General features: G+C 43.5%; 1 protein-coding gene and 1 long non-coding RNA gene across 3 annotated transcripts; both read left to right on the top strand.

The window, feature by feature from the left end:
- The first annotated feature begins 259 nt into the window (after positions 1-259).
- On the top strand, positions 260-3,859 carry LOC123114466 (uncharacterized). 2 transcript variants are annotated; one of them, XR_006456543.1, is made up of 4 exons: positions 260-777; positions 1,401-1,443; positions 1,513-1,568; positions 3,494-3,859. It is a non-coding gene; the product is annotated as an uncharacterized lncRNA (long non-coding RNA). The 2 variants fall into 2 exon arrangements; XR_006456544.1 differs by having other exon boundaries at positions 1,401-1,568.
- Positions 3,860-4,911: 1,052 nt separating this feature from the next.
- LOC123114465 (GDSL esterase/lipase At3g14820) lies at positions 4,912-8,658 on the top strand. The gene is made up of 2 exons (XM_044535953.1): positions 4,912-5,304; positions 7,691-8,658. Exons 1-2 carry the CDS (start codon positions 4,974-4,976, stop codon positions 8,509-8,511), a joined length of 1,152 nt encoding a protein of 383 aa, XP_044391888.1. The 5' UTR covers positions 4,912-4,973; the 3' UTR covers positions 8,512-8,658.
- The last annotated feature ends 9,122 nt before the right edge of the window (positions 8,659-17,780 follow it).

Below are 17,780 nucleotides of genomic sequence, written 5' to 3'. Positions count from 1 at the left end.
CGCGCGATGGTGGGTGCTGCTGGGTCCAGGAGGTGGAGGCGGAGGCGGCGATTCAGCCTGGACGGCACGAGCGGGCTTTGCGGCCCGCTCGTGGCCCGTTTAGGACCGGCCCGTACGGTCCAGGCCCGATAGGAAAATAAGCCGGTCCGAGCCCAGCAAAAGAGACCGAAAAAAATTCGGTCCGGTCCGGTCTTTAACCGGGCCGACCGAGCGGACCGATGGCCCAAAGCCCATCAACTGTGTAACACATCGAGGCCCCAAGCCCCCGAGCCGAGCAACCCCCCTCCCCTCGTTCCATTCCCCTCCTCGCTCGATTCGGCAGCGCCTCCTCCTCTGTTCGATCCCTAACCCTAACCCTAAGGCGACGGCGCCGTTGCCCGCGGCCTCTCCCTTCACCGACGGCGTCGTTGCCCGCGGCCTCTCCCTTCACCGACGGCGCCGTTGCCCGCGGCCTCTCCCTTCACCGACGGCGCCATCTCGTCCGAGTCCGAGCTGGAGGAGCACGTGTACATCGGGGAGGAAGCAGGGCCAGCACGCCGTGGGGAGGCAGCAAGGCCAGCACGCCGTGGGGAGGCAGCAAGGCCAGCACGCCGTGGGGAGGAAGCAGGGCCAGCACGCCGTGGGGAGGCAGCAAGGCCAGCACGCCGTGGGGAGGCAGCAAGGCCAGCACGCCGTGGGGAGGAAGCAGGGCCAGCACGCCGTGGGGAGGCAGCAAGGCCAGCACGCCGTCGGTCCGTCCTTCCCTGGTTCCTCACCGAGCGCCACGAAGAGGAAGAGGTAATCTTTCTGTAACTTGTACCATGGGATGTGGGCTTACGATTGAGGGAAGCTGCTGCGGATGGTACATGCCTGTGAATTGTGCATGAGAGGATTGAGCTGTAGCATATGGGCACTAGGTGTTGCTTGACCTGATAGTAATACGGGGGGCACTGCAAAGTTGGGATCTCTCTTTTTCTGAATCCACATATCAGATGTCTGATGTCTCTACCTGTAAAGGATACCCAAAATATTAAATCAAGTAGGCCATGTATGAAATTTTGTGAGTGAACTCTCTAAATACAAGTAGAATTATGTACCCATATAAAATTCAGACTAAATGTGAACTCCCTAAATACAAGCAGAATTATGTATTCCAGGAGTATGTAACAAGCAGAAAATAATTATGTACTCCAGGAGTATCTAACAAGCTGAAAATAATTTTAATCAATATAAATTTCAGACTCCACGTCCATGATTTGTACCTGTTTGATGTGCTGTTTTTTTTGTAGATAATGGTCAGGAGATAATTATGTTTATTTGAACTAGCACTAGATGATTTTCTATGCTACAAAAAGAAGAAGATGAATTATTTGCGCTTGATTAATGTACTGACTGCAGATATTATGTGCTGTTTTTTGTAGATAATGGTGAAGGAGAAGGGGAATGAGAAGGGAAAGGGTGCTGGTAAGGAGAATGCTGTTTTTTGTAGATATGCTTTCTAATTCACTCCAATGCTATCATCTTTGATCCTAGGTACAAGATGGGTTACATAGAGTGGGCCTTTGGAGAACTATAGGGAAAGGGTGCTGGTAAGGAGAATGCTGTTTTTTGTAGATATGCTTTCCAATTTGAACTATATGCTGTCCAAATTTAGTCATGTGCTTGCTGTCCAATTAGTTGTGGATGTGATATTCCTGCTGTTTCGGTCCAAAATTATGTGAAGAAACTTATCTAAAAACTGTGGTGATCAATGTTTGTGCATGTGATTTTTGTGATATTGTTCCTCTCAAAATCATTTGTTTTGATGTCCAAAATACAAATAAAATGCTGTCCAAATGTAGTTATGACATACTAGTGGCCAACAAAGCACTCCCAGGCTGTTAAACAGAGTCCCAGCCATCGGTCCCGTTCGGTCCAGTCGGGCTGACCGAGCTTTGCTCCTCTCGGTCCGGTCCTGGAAAAATGGCTCGCTGGCCACCTCGGTCCGGTCCGGACCGGACCGGCCGCGGCCGGTCCAAAGGCTGGCTCGGTCAAAGCCCGGACCGGACCGGACCGCGTCCACCCTGAGCGGCGATGCAGTTGGGGCGCGGCGCCGATGAGGTTTAGGTCGGGCAAGGGGATTGATTTGGCGGCGTGGATATCTAACTTGCTCAGGCGAAGCGCTAGAGTCTCAACGTCACCGCAGTCAGCCCGCGTGATGCCTCGGCCCAAATAAGGCCCAGTTCGGGAGTGAGAAGGAACATGCGCAGATTCAGTTCAGAAACAAATTTGTCTCAATCTCAAAAACAAAAAAAAAGGTTCAGAAACAAATGCAGTCCAGTTCAGAAACATGTACAGATAGGATTCAGTTCAGAACAGTTTAGCGCTTCCGTCTAGTTCAGGAACATTAATTTACTTGATAGAATTATACTATAGTACTCCCTCCGTTTTTATTTACTCTGCATATTAGAGTTGATTGAAGTCAAACTTCATAAAGTTTAACCAAGTTTATAGAAAGCAATACAGACACTTATCATAATAAATCTATACGATGTGAAAGTACATTCAATAATGAATCTAATGTTGTTGATTTGTTATTGTATATCTTAATATTTTTGTTTATAAACTTGGTCAAAGTTTGCAAAGCTTGACTTTGACCAAAGCTAATATGCGAACTAAATAAAAACGGAGGGAGTACATCCGTTATCGCTCTAAATAATCACACTATCACGCATGGAAACCAGACCGAAGCTGGCCATGTTTCCTCCATCCATCGACTGGATATATACAGCTGGATCGGTGGTGCCCTGCTTTGGGGACCTGACCCTGTATAGTTAGGCAAAACCTCATGCACTAGTTTCCCATTGCTAACCAATGTCATAATATGAACCAACATCCGGTCTCTACACATATAAGTCTCACACTTATCACCTATCTTCACCTTTTCCCGCCACCACCACACTCACCCCCCCATCGGCCTTGTCGCGGTGGCCGAGCCGTCCTCGTGTACCTTTCCCTGGTGAAATCGAAGAGGATCGCCCTAAGAAAGAGTTTGGGAAGAGGGCATAGGGCTACCTTGCCCTCGTGATGACGGCCGCCTTGGTTGAAATGGGCGTCGCACTAACGAAGGCTACAAAGTTGTGGCCTTCTCCCACATCAAGGAGGCACAAACATTCGTCAACTGCGTGACCCCGAAAGTGGAAGCAGCCGCGAAGTCACTTCCAACCAAAGGAAGAGGTCAAATTAGTTGTAGTCCGCCAGTTCAAATCATAGTGGAAATCCTAGTTGAAACCGTATGAGAAATTCTTGTTTAAATCGTAGTAGAATCCTTGTTGAAATATTACTAGATATCCTTGTTGATATCACGTTCAAAAGTTCTTTCATTGTTGTCTGATGAGATTCTAATGAGATGGGAAGAAAGATGTCTTGTTAGCCAATCAAAAAAGGATCCCACATGAAGAAACTTTTTATAGGCTCTATTTATGACGTTTCTGTAGTTGTGTGCCACCTTACTAGCCTTCATAATATGATGCAGGCTGTCAATATGACGATTCTACTAGAATTGCTCTAAGACGGAAAACGGAGTTTTGGCTGCCTTACAAGGAGGACTAATGGTGATATGGGTTCATAATGTCATCACCATGCCATTGCCTTTGCATGCACGCTAACGTCTTTGAAGAGGCAATCTTCTCGTTTCCTTTTGATCTGGATCGAGCAAGGACATGTCTCGACATATATTCTTCGGGGTACACGTTACATTCTGAGTGGTGGTTGCACCTGCCCTGCCATGCGTATCAGAGTATATTAATGGCGCGACATTAAGGAGTGCGTTGGGCCGTTGGGGCACACTACATATGTGTAGCCAATGAATGAATGCGCATGAGCTACCTTCCATTAAGCATGCAACAACGAATGTCTCTCAGTGATTTTTTTTTTTGCACCATGTAAATCGACTAGCTTGAACTGATAGGGGAGTGACTATTGCACGGTTGTATGAGAAAAAGATAGTCATTTGATTTTCAGCCATTGGATTTCCATCCAACAACTCCCCTTCATCTTCATCTTCCAACAGTAGTCCCCACTCCCCACCCAAACATGAGAAACTTCTTCCTGGCCTCTCCTCTGGCTACTCTTGGCTCGGCGTCCCCTCTGCCTCGCCGTGGCGCCCCTGTCCCCGTGTCAACCTCGGTATCGCGACTCGCCTCCTTCTTCCTTCTGCCACAAAATCGAATTACACCAATTGCAAATTCAGGCAACTTCCAAATAGCTAGTGCGGAACAGATAATAACTTAACGAATTACTCTATCATGAGTACATGCATAAGCATGCAGTGGCCCACCCATCTAAATTCCAATTGATTGTTGACACGGTAGAATTAGCAGTGCAGCACGGGCATCCATCTGCTCTGCCTCCAGCTATATGATCTGAAAACAGTGCACCTTCACATGCACATGGTTCTCGTTCTCGATCCATCTAAAGAAGGTGGTATATCATGGTTGTCAACGTACTCTACTTTATCAATGACACGTACATATATACATACATACATAATGAGTCAGTAATCAATGCCCACAAAAGTTGGTGAAGAGATGATGAGATTATTCGATCTGTCTGTCCGTCAGGAAGAACATGCAACCTGTTCAGCTTGCTGTCGATCAATGCATATATTGATACGTGCCCTTTTTGCCGCCCCCATGCATGCACGCAACAGTGCTCACCATAATAAATACTCATAAAATGCGTTGATCTTCGATTAATCCATCTTGCACACCAGGCATGCATGGCATGCGCCATTGCTGCTAGGTTGTAAAGTCATGGAACCCAACATGCAAGAATAGTTCCCGGGGACGGCCGGCACTGTGCGCGCGTACATTCTCTCCATTATCTTGCTCAGCTCTCCACGATCCGTGTATACCCATGGACAGGACGACGTGTATAAATAGATCAGATCGAGCTGTGGCCGCCCTGCGTTGAGGCCAGCTACTCACACAACAGGAGCTAGCACTACACGATCCATGTGGATCAAGATGATGATCACCAGCCGGTGGCGGCTGCTAGTGGCGGTGGCGATGGTGGTGGCAATGGCGGGAGCTCCGGCGACAGTGTGCGGGAGGGACCTGAACCAGACTATGACGGTGCAGGTGACGCAGCAGCAGGGGAGTAGTAATAAGAAGCCGCTGGTGACGGCGCTGATCGTGTTCGGGGACTCGATCGTGGACCCCGGCAACAACAACAACCTGCCGGCGACGAGGATGAAGGCCAACCACGCGCCCTACGGCAAGGACTTCGCCGGCCACGTCGCCACCGGACGCTTCTCCAACGCGCTCCTGCCACCCGACCTCATCGGTACGTATCTCGCTTAATTAGCTCGAGTACACATCAGTAGCATGCATGCATGCGTGCGTACGTCACTTCCTGCATGCAAAGAAAGGTGATAGTTTTAGATGGTGACACGGTTCGTTATATAACCTTGAGTCCTTGACCATTCTTTCTATTTTCTTTAATAATTATATATCGAGGTGATACAACTGCATCGAACGAAAGCCTGGCCTCTGCATAGCACACGGCCAACACAACCAAAAACAAAAGATCATGTTACAGTAGTAATTCCTTCCATTGAAAAGGCATGTGTATAAATTAAATAAGGAACTAATCTCTATGCACTATGAAAGTCTTTATCAAGAGAAATTCAGACATACTTCTGATTTCCAAATATATACTCCCTCCTCATTGCTGTACAGTTGGCGTTTCTTTCGCCGTTCCTCTTAATGAAAAGCGCAGTTCTCCTGCGTCCTTTCAAAAAAAAATACTCCCTCTGTCCTAAAATAAATGTCGCAAATTTATAACTAAATTAGTACAAATTTTGTACTAAATCAGCGACACTTATTTTGAAGCTCCGCCAAAGTTCTGGGAGTACACACATCTCCTCTTGCCTCCTTTCTGATCCTTCTGTCGACATTCTCAAGTGGCCCATCGACCAGAGATACTAATGAGAAGGGTATTACACTCTTCCCCGCAAAAAAATAAACCACAGGGTATTACACTTCTCCGCCAAAGTTTAGGATAATTACATCTAACTTTGTAAAAATGAGAAGAGAAACCAGAGGCATAAGAGGAAAAAGAGCACATGGAAACAACAGAAGGGATATCTCAGCTTTCGAGATATCGTTTACTCTAATCGAGCAAAATGAAGGTAGCACGAGCCTCGGCCATTAGGTTGCCACTCTAACCACACCTCATTGCAGAAAACAGAGATGGGCGGATGTCAAAAAGAGTATGATACATTAATCAGGCTTCGGCTTTGGACAAAAAGAAATATCCACCTTATGATCAGTGTCTCCAAATGATTTGCTCGGTAAAATGTCCTATTTCTTACCATAAGCGTTGCAAATTCATGTTTTTTGTGAGTGCACATATGACTGAAAATTCGAGACTTTCGTTCACCATTTTACATCCGAAAAATATCAAGAGGTTACATTGTAATCATATAGAAAATGCAATTCCACAAATAAAAGTGCATACAAAACTAATAGAAATAAACAAATTACAGTTAACAAAAAGTAACCAGAATTTCTCAAAAAACCGGCCAAAACTTCACAAAAAGTGACTGAATCACTCTTCTAGAAAAATGACCGAAACTTTTTTTAGAAAAGGCACTGTAGTTGAGAGTGTGTGTAATTAAGCATGAGCAGTTCACTGGAGAGGATATATTCTTCCTGTCTGTGCAGGACCAGTCCGTCCACCTCCAATCAGTGCTGCATACTCCATGGATTTGTACCCTTTGGTCTTCATCTTTATGACCCAACTACTTACAACAAAGTGACTGAAAAATACAAATAAAAACAAAACAAACTGCAAAAAAGTGAAATTGCAGTTATATTTAAAACAAAGTGCAATTGCATAAATACCAAACTAAAAGAAATAAACAACAAGTAGCAAAAAATGAACTGGAATTTCACAAGTGACTGAAACTTCACATGACGTGGCTAAATCGCTATATGTATAAACAAAAAAGACTATAACTTCAATATAAAATGATGCACTCTTTTCTGTTAAGAGTAAGTAAAAAGACAGAGCGTGTGTATTTAAGCATGATACAATAGCAATTGTTCAATAAAGAAAGACTGAAACATCAATAAAAAAAAACTGTGGCCTTGTGCCACTTGAGGAGAGAGAGAGAGAGAGAGAGAGAGAGAGAGAGAGAGAGAGAGAGAGAGAGAGAGAGAGAGAGAGAGAGTAATTAAGCATGACCAGTGCAGTAGAGAGGATATATGCTTCCTGTCTAGATCTGCAGGACCCCAGTCCAATCAGGGTTGCATACTCCATGAATTTGTACCTTTGTTCTTCATCTTTATGACCCAACCACTCAACTGTTTCACTTTGGAGCAAGGTTTTGGCTCCCGGATGGGAAAAAATTTTCTCGTGTGGCACCGAGATTTTCAGTTACCCTGGTAACCGAAAAATACCGGGTTGTTACAGAAGTACTTTTTTGAATTCACATAAAATTCATTTAATTTCAAAAAAATGATTTTTTTCCTCGGAAGGCTATTTCTCATGGGGTATTGGGAAATGCTGTTACCGCCGGTAACCGATTTTTTTTTTTTGCTCCGTAACCAAAACCTTGCTTTGGAGCAGTTCACAACTTGACTTACAAATGATCCATTAACTACTTCACATTTTTTAATGATGATTATTTACTTAACTAGTATGTTTTCTGTATAATACATTTCAGCTCGGAGGCTTAACTTGAAGCCACTTCTTGGCCCATGGCTGAACGTGGAGCACACGCCGGAGGACCTGCTCACCGGCGTCAGCTTCGCGTCGGGTGCCACCGGGTTCGACCCGCTGACCCCGCAGATCGTGAACGTGTACACCATGGACCAGGAGCTGGAGTTCTTCGACGAGTACCGGCGCAGGCTGGTGGGCATCGTGGGGGAGGCCGAGACGCGCCGCATCATCGCCGGCGCCTTCTTCTTCGTCGTCACCGGGACCGACGACTTCGCCAACACCTACTTCATGACGCCCTACCGCGCCGGCGACTACGACATCCCGGCCTACGTGGACCTCCTCCTCGTCGGCGCCGAGGCATTCCTCCGCAACACCAGCGCGCGGGGCGCCCGGAAGATGGGCTTCACGGGGATGCCGCCCATCGGGTGCGTCCCCTCGCAGCGAACCATCGGCGGCGGGCCGCGGCGCCGCTGCGAGGCCCGCCGGAACTACGCCGCGCTCATGTACAACAAGGCGCTGCAGCAGCTCATCGACCGGCTCAACGCCGACCCCACGTTCCACACCCTCGTCGTCTACTTCGACATCTACGACATCATCGAGGAGCTGGCCGTGCACGGCGACCGGTGGGGGTTCACGGAGCTCACGCACGGCTGCTGCGGCTCCGGGCTCATCGAGGTCACCATGCTCTGCGACACCAGGTACATGGGGGTGTGCGACGACGTGGACAAGCACGTCTTCTTCGACAGCTACCACCCCACGCAGAGGGCGTATGAGATCATCGTCGACCACATCTTCAAGAACTATGTGCCCCTCATGCATCTCTGATTGATTGGCCCATCCATTCTTGTTAATTTGATTATGGACGATGCATTGATATTGTTGTACTGTCAGTGGAATGCAATGATACTTCCTTATATTAATTAGCTGTTACGGATTTAAGATGGGGTCGAAGACGATAATGAATGATTCAAAGGGCACCTGCATTCTCCTTTCAATTTTTACCTGTGGCTCCATTAGAAAATATTGCTACTTTTTGCATTTTAGCTGCGTGACGCTCCGCCCATCGAGAATCAGTTGTCTTAGATTTGTGTAGATACGGGTGTTCTAGACATGTTTTAGTGTTAGGTATATATCCGTAGTTAGACAAATTTAAGACAACTATTTTGGGATGGTGGTAATATTTCATTATTTTCTCCAAACTGGCACACCAAACACATGCCACAATGACATGGTATTTAACTTGATTAACAACTCAGGCCCATATTACCACGACAGTATGGTAAAAGCAATCTCAAATTGACAAAAAGATACAACTCAGGCCCATATTCGTTAGGGATATCCGACTAAAAATAGGGAAATATCAGCTCAACCCGAAAGCTCAAGAACCAAACTTGGCCTCACTTTTCAGCCAGAAGCTCGACCCATAAGCCAAAAGCCCAAAACGAGTGGGTTTAGCTGTTTTTTTAGGAAAAATAAGCATACTACTTTTATTTTATTCCAAAACTAATATAGTCTTATTATTTAATAAAAAAAGGAGCCGTTTGGCATGTTATCACACCACATGGGGCTTGGTCTTGGCAATTTGATCTAGCTAGCATCTGCCCACGTCATTCTAGATAAAATCCGAGATGCTTTCAACCAATTTACCAACATGGAAATAAGTTTGTCCAAGCAAGTACCATGCGGGTTCTAGTAATGTGATCTTATTTCTGGCAAACTTCTTGTGAATTCGAAAAGTTAACTCGACTTCTATCGAATTATAATTGAAATTTGAAAAAAGTTGGTGGTGTGATTACTATCATCACAGGTCATACTGCCCTCTCCTCTTCCCAGTTAAAAACAATTATGCAGGTACCCAAAACCTTAACCATCACACCGTCAATGTCACCCAACTTGTTCAACATTTTCAGGGAATATCCTGCACTTGGCTTTAGGCTGCTTTCAATCAAACTTAAGTATGGAATCTCTTCCTTAGTATCATTCCAAGACTATTAACGAATATATTTGTATGTGGAGAGACTATTAACGAAGCTAACTCGTACTCTCGGCGGTCCTGGCACTCTTTGTGACACACTCTCTTTCCTAGCGGTCATTGTCTTCTTAGCCACAAGACTGCTTAAATATGAAAATTGTGATACTGTAATTCGATATATTATCACAAATAATTTTCTCACCTTTATTTTGGAATACACTCTAATAAAAAATTGCATCCTAGTTGAACTAATGATAATGTTTCAATGTCAAAATATTCGAGAAAACACCGTTTGTTGCTCTAACATTCCATAGCTTTATATGCTTGTAAATTTGAATAGAACATTCTTTGTTTTGCTCCTATATATAGAAAGGCAAGAGCTACAGTATATTGCTTTTGTAGAAATTTTTAGGGCAATTCTTTCTAGCACATAATTTGTCATTATCCAAGGAAGCACTAATGCTTGTCCATTTAAGAAAAAAATCTTACAAACATTTAGCACATTACTTGTTTTTTTCTAGTACTTGTCGGGGAAGAAAATTAGTGTATCATCCATTTCACTCTTTATTATCATGATGTGCAGTACTTACAAACTCAAGTAAATATGATCTCTTTCTGCTCATCTTATTGTGGAAAACAAATTGAGATGCTTCGGTCTACTTATCTATATGGACAAAACATAACATTGTCTAACCAAGTACCATGAGTTTTCTACTAATTGGCTAGAATTTTATATATTCGAATTTAAAAATTAACACTTTTTCTGTCAAATGATGCTTGAATTGTGGAAGTTATAAGTGGTATATGTTCTCGTATTGTTAGGTGACCATCGTAATATAGGTCATACTCCCTGCTCCCTTCATAAAAATTTAGGGATATGCCCCAAACCTTGACTACCGCAACATCAAAGGCATCCAACTTTTACATCACTTTTGATAAATTATTTAGTATTTCTAAAAATGCATTGTTCCACAATTAGGAAAATAATATGTTTTTCTCATCGAAACAGTCGAGAAAATATTACACTAATCTTGTACGACCATGTGCTTGTCAATTTGTACAAAAGCAATAGCTCTAGAATTTTTTTAAACCCTCATTTTATTAATTTCATTAGGCAGTGATGCTCATTTCCTGTTGAGATATACAAATCTCATTCATGTTTTTATTGCATTATTTGCATATTAGTCATCATTTTTCTGTTTACTTCCTCGCTAGAAAAGAAAAGACATTTTTGTGTTCTAATTGTTGGGAAGCAAAATATCTATGAGCCATTTTGCTAATCTCACGATGGATCAGCTTTGTGGACCCAAGTAAATATGATCTAGCTAGAATCTGCACAAGTTATTCCAGGTTAAAATTTGAGATGCTTTCAACCTATTTACCAACATGGAAATAAGTTTGTCCAAGAAAAAGTACCATGCAGGCTCTTATTTCTGGCAAACTTTCTGTGAATTTGAAAAGTTAACTCGACTTCCATCGAATTCTGTTTGAAAATTGAAAGTTGTTGGTGGTGAAAACCTAATACTTTTGGATTAATATCATCATAGGTCATACTCCCCCCTCGGCTTCCTGCTAAAAAGCATCATGCATGTACCCAAAACCCTAACACCATTGATGTCACCCAACTGGTTCATCATTTGAAGGTAATACCCCGCAGCTGGCTTTAGGCTGTTGTCAATCAAACTTAAGTATGGAATCTCTCCCTTAGTATCATTCCAAGACTATTAACGAATATATTTTTATGTGGAGAGACTATTAATGAAGCTAACTCGTACTCCTGGCGGTCCTGACACTCTTTGTGACACACTCCCTTTCCTAGCGGTCATTGTCTTCTTAGACACAAGACTGCTTAAATACGAAAATTGTGATAGTGTAACTCGATATATTATCACAAATATTTTTCTCACATTTATTTTGGAATACACTCTAATAAAAAAACTGCATCCTAGTTGAGCTAATGATAATGTTTCAATGACAAAATATTTGAGAAAACACCGTTTGTTGCTCTAACATTCCATAGCTTTATATGCTTGTAAATTTGAATAGAACATTCTTTGTTTTGCTCCTATATATAGAAAGGCAAGAGCTGCAATATATTGCTTTGGTAGAAATTTTTAGGGCAATTCTTTCTAGCATATAATTTGTCATTATCCAAGGAAGCACTAATGCTTGTCCATTTAAGAAAAAATCTTACAAACATTTAGCACATAACTTATTTTTTTCTAGTACTTGTCGGGGAAGAAAATTAGTGTATCATCCATTTCACTCTTTAATTATCATGATGTGCGGTACTTATAAACTCAAGTAAATATGATCTCTTGTCTGCCCATATTATTGTGGAAAACAAATTGAGATGCTTCGGTCTACTTATCTATATGGACAAAACATAACATTGTCTAACCAAGTACCATGAGTTTTCTATTAATTGACAAGAATTTTATAACAAGGTTTATTTGAATTTAAATATTAACACTTTTTTTTGTCAAATGATGCTTGAATTGTGGAAGTTACTAGTGGTATATGTTTGTTGGGTTTCGTAGTAATTTAAAAATTTCCTACGCACACGCAAGATCATGGTGATGTATAGCAACGAGAGGGGAGAGTGTTGTCTACATACCCTTGTAGACCGTAAGCGGAAGCGTTAGCACAACGCGGTTGATGTAGTCGTACGTCTTCACGGCCCGACCGATCAAGCACCGAAACTACGGCACCTCCGAGTTCTAGCACACGTTCAGCTCGATGACGTCCCTCGAACTCCGATCCAGCCGAGTGTCGAGGGAGAGTTCCGTCAGCACGACGGCGTGGTGACGATCTTGATGTTCTACCGTCGCAGGGCTTCGCCTAAGCACCGCTACGATATTATCGAGGTGGACTATGGTGGAGGGGGGCACCGCACACGGCTAAGAGATCCAAGGGATCAATTGTTGTGTCTTTGGTGCTAGCCCTGCCCCTCTATTTATATGTTGAGCTCCGGGGTCGAAACTTGGAGCAAAAGCCTCCTCAAAGTCGGTTTTTCCCGAAAGGCAAGAGTCCCACTCGGACTCCAGGACCAAACGCCACAATCCTTGGCGTCTGGCCCAGACGCCATGGGCCTCGGCGTCTGGCCCAGGGCCAGACGCCAGGGTCTCCGGCGTTTGGCCCCCTGGACTCCGCAAAACTCCTTTTGCACTGATCTAAAGCCTCATGGGCTTGACCCCTTGGCCTAACCATATCATCCAATATATGAATCTTTACGTCTCGACCATTTCGAGACTCCTCGTCATGTCCCCAATCTCATCCGGGACTCCGAACTCCTTCGGTACATCAAAACATGTAAACTCATAATATAACTGTCATCGTAACCTTAAGCGTGCGGACCCTACGGGTTCGAGAACAATGTAGACATGACCGAGACACGTCTCCGGTCAATAACCAATAGCGGGACCTGGATGCCCATATTGGCTCCTACATATTCTACGAAGATCTTTATCGGTCAGACCGCATAACAACATACGTTGTTCCCTTTGTCATCGGTATGTTACTTGCCCGAGATTCGATCGTCGGTATCCAATACCTAGTTCAATCTCGTTACTGGCAAGTCTCTTTACTCGTTCCGTAATACATCATCTCACAACTAACATATTAGTTGCAGTGCTTGCAAGGCTTATGTGATGTGCATTACCGAGAGGGCCCAGAGATACCTCTCCGACAATCAGAGTGACAAATCCTAATCTCGAAATACGCCAACCCAACATCTACTTTTGGAGACACCTGTAATGCTCCTTTATAATCACCCAGTTACGTTGTGACGTTTGGTAGCACCCAAGGTGTTCCTCCGGCAAACGGGAGTTGCATAATCTCATAGTTATAGGAACATGTATAAGTCATGAAGAAAGCAATAGCAACATACTAAACGATCAGGTGCTAAGCTAATGGAATGGGTCATGTCAATCAGATCATTCAACTAATGATGTGACCTCGTTACTCAAATAACAACTCTTTTGTCTATGGTTAGGAAACATAACCATCTTTGATTAACGAGCTAGTCAAGTAGAGGCATACTAGTGACACTTTGTTTGTCTATGTATTCACACATGTATTATGTTTCCGGTTAATACAATTCTAGCATGAATAATAAACATTTATCATGATATAAGGAAATAAATAATAACTTTATTATTGCCTCTAGGGCATATTTCCTTCAGTCTCCCACTTGCACTAGAGTCAATAATCTAGTTCACATCGCCATGTGATTTAACAGCAATAGTTCACATCACCATGTGATTAACACCCATAGTTCACATCGCTATGTGACCAACACCCAAAGGGTTTACTAGATTCAGTAATCTAGTTCACATCGCTATGTGATTAACACCCAAGGAGTACTAAGGTGTGATCATGTTTTGCTTGTGAGAGAATCTTAGTCAACGGGTCTGCCACATTCAGATCCTCATGTATTTTGCAAATTTCTATGTCAACAATGCTCTGCATGGAGCTACTCTAGCTAATTGCTCCCACTTTCAATATGTATCTAGATCGAGACTTAGAGTCATCTAGATTAATGTCAAACTTGCATCGGCGTAACCCTTTACGACGAACCTTTTTTCACTTCCATAATAGAGAAACATATCCTTATTCCACTAAGGACAATTTTGACCGCTGTCCAGTGATCTACTCCTAGATCACTATTGTACTCCCTTGCCAAACTCAGTGCAGGGTATACAATAGATCTGGTACACAGCATGGCATACTTTATAGAACCTATGACTGAGGCATAGGAAATGACTTTCATTCTCTTTCTATTTTTGCCGTGGTCGGGCTTTGAGTCTTACTCAACTTCACACCTTGTAACACAGGCAAGAACTCTTTCTTTGACTGTTCCATTTTGAACTACTTCAAAATCTTGTCAAGGTATGTACTCATTGAAAAAACTTATCAAGCGTCTTGATCTATCTCTATAGATCTTGAAACTCAATATGTAAGCAGCTTCACCGAAGTCTTTCTTTGAAAAACTCCTTTCAAACACTCCTTTTATGCTTTACAGAATAATTCTACATTATTTTCGATCAACAATATGTCATTCACATATACTTATCAGAAATGTTGTAGAGCTCCCACTCACTTTCTTGTAAATACAGGCTTCTCCGAAAGTCTGTATAAAACCAAATGCTTTGATCACACTATCAAAACGTTTATTCCAACTCCGAGAGGCTTGCACCAGTCCATAAATGGATCGCTGGAGCTTGCACACTTTGTTAGCTCCCTTTGGATCGACAAAACCTTCCGGTTGCATCATATACAACTCTTCTTCCAGAAATCCATTCAGGAATGCAGTTTTGACATCCATCTGCCAAATTTCATAATCATAAAATGCGGCAATTGCTAACATGATTCGGACGGACTTAAGCATCGCTACGGGTGAGAAGGTCTCATCGTAGTCAATCCCTTGAACTTGCCGAAAACCTTTTGCGACAAGTCGAGCTTTGTAGACAGTAACATTACCATCAGCGTCAGTCTTCTTCTTAAAGATCCATTTATTCTCAATTGCTTGCCGATCATTGGGCAAGTCAACCAAAGTCCATACTTTGTTCTCATACATGGATCCCATCTCAGATTTCATGGCTTCAAGCCACTTTGCGGAATCTGGGCTCACCATCGCTTCTTCATAGTTCGTAGGTTCATCATGATCTAGTAGCATGACTTCCAGAACAGGATTTCCGTACCACTCTGGCGCGGATCTTACTCTGGTTGATCTACGTGGTTCAGTAGTATCTTGATCTGAAGTTTCATGATCATTATCATTGGCTTCCTCACTAACCGGTGTAGGTGTCACTGAAACAGTTTTCTGTGATGAACTACTTTCCAGTAAGGGAGCAGGTACAGTTACCTCGTCAAGTTCTACTTTCCTCCCACTCACTTCTTTCGAGAGAAACTCCTTCTCTAGAAATGATCCATTCTTAGCAACGAATGTTTTGCCTTCGGATCTGTGATAGAAGGTGTACCCAACAGTTTCCTTTGGGTATCCTATGAAGACACATTTCTCCGATTTGGGTTCGAGCTTATCAGTTTGAAGTTTTTTCACATAAGCATCGCAGCCCCAAACTTTAAGAAACGACAACTTTGGTTTCTTGCCAAACCACAGTTCATAAGGCGTCGTGGCAGGGGGCAGGGGGCACCGCACACGGCTAAGGAATTGATCACGTGGATCAACTTGTGTCAACTTGTGTGTTTAGAGGTGCCCCTGCCTCAGTATATAAAGGAGCCAAGGGGGGAGGGTGCGCCGGCCAGGAGGAGGAGGCGCAGGAGGAGTCCTACTCCTACCGGGAGTAGGACTCCCCTCCAATCCTATTCCAATTAGGATTCCCAAGGGGGAAAGAGGGAGAGGGGTGGCCGGCCACCTCTCCTAGTCCTAATAGGACTAGGGGAAGGGGGGAGGCGCGCAGCCCCCTTGGGCTGCCCTTTTCTCCTTTCCACTAAGGCCCATGAAGGCCCATGTGGTTCCCGGGGGGTTCCGGTAACCTCCCGGTAACCCGGTAAAATCCCGATTTCACCCGGAACACTTCCGATGTCCAAACATAGGCTTCCAATATATCAATCTTTATGTCTCGACCATTTCGAGACTCCTCGTCATGTCCGTGATCACATCCGGGACTCCGAACAACCTTCGGTACATCAAAATGCATAAACTCATAATATAACTGTCATCGTAACCTTAAGCGTGCGGACCCTACGGGTTCGAGAACAATGTAGACATGACCGAGACATGTCTCTGGTCAATAACCAATAGCGGGACCTGGATGCCCATATTGGCTCCTACATATTCTACGAAGATCTTTATCGGTCAGACCGCATAACAACATACGTTGTTCCCTTTGTCATCGGTATGTTACTTGCCCGAGATTCGATCATCGGTATCCAATACCTAGTTCAATCTCGTTACTGGCAAGTCTCTTTACTCGTTCCGTAATACATCATCTCACAACTAACATATTAGTTGCAGTGCTTGCAAGGCTTATGTGATGTGCATTACCGAGAGGGCCCAGAGATACCTCTCCGACAATCGGAGTGACAAATCCTAATCTCGAAATACGCCAACCCAACATCTACCTTTGGAGACACCTGTAATGCTCCTTTATAATCACCCAGTTACGTTGTGACGTTTGGTAGCACCCAAAGTGTTCCTCCGGCAAACGGGAGTTGCATAATCTCATAGTCATAGGAACATGTATAAGTCATGAAGAAAGCAATAGCAACATACTAAACGATCAGGTGCTAAGCTAATGGAATGGATCATGTCAATCAGATCATTCAACTAATGATGTGACCTCGTTAATCAAATAACAACTCATTGTTCATGGTCAGGAAACATAACCATCTTTGATTAATGAGCTAGTCAAGTAGAGGCATACTAGTGACACTCTGTTTGTCTATGTATTCACACATGTATTATGTTTCCGGTTAATACAATTCTAGCATGAATAATAAACATTTATCATGATATAAGGAAATAAATAATAACTTTATTATTGCCTCTAGGGCATATTTCCTTCAGTCTCCCACTTGCACTAGAGTCAATAATCTAGTTCACATCGCCATGTGATTTAACAGCAATAGTTCACATCACCATGTGATTAACACCCATAGTTCACATCGCTATGTGACCAACACCCAAAGGGTTTACTAGATTCAGTAATCTAGTTCACATCGCTATGTGATTAACACCCAAGGAGTACTAAGGTGTGATCATGTTTTGCTTGTGAGAGAATTTTAGTCAACGGGTCTGCCACATTCAGATCCTCATGTATTTTGCAAATTTCTATGTCAACAATGCTCTGCATGGAGCTACTCTAGCTAATTGCTCCCACTTTCAATATGTATCTAGATCGAGACTTAGAGTCATCTAGATTAGTGTCAAACTTGCATCGGCGTAACCCTTTACGACGAACCTTTTTTCACTTCCATAATAGAGAAACATATCCTTATTCCACTAAGGACAATTTTGACCGCTGTCCAGTGATCTACTCCAAGATCACTATTGTACTCCCTTGCCAAACTCAGTGCAGGGCATACAATAGATCTGGTACACAGCATGGCATACTTTATAGAACCTATGACTGAGGCATAGGAAATGACTTTCATTCTC

The sequence above is a fragment of the Triticum aestivum genome, chromosome 5B (genome assembly GCF_018294505.1).
Source record: "Triticum aestivum cultivar Chinese Spring chromosome 5B, IWGSC CS RefSeq v2.1, whole genome shotgun sequence".
In the NCBI taxonomy this organism is placed as follows: domain Eukaryota; kingdom Viridiplantae; phylum Streptophyta; class Magnoliopsida; order Poales; family Poaceae; genus Triticum; species Triticum aestivum.
The sequence above is the reverse complement of the archived record's forward strand: the minus strand, read 5'-3'. Positions and strand labels throughout refer to the sequence as shown.

Excerpts from the sequence above, each read along its gene's own strand:
- LOC123114465 (XM_044535953.1), top strand. The coding sequence starts at position 4,974 with ATGTGGATCAAGATGATGATCACCAGCCGGTGGCGGCTGCTAGTGGCG. Across the intron at positions 5,305-7,690 it reads CCTGCCACCCGACCTCATCG|CTCGGAGGCTTAACTTGAAG; the intron begins GTACGTATCTCG and ends AATACATTTCAG.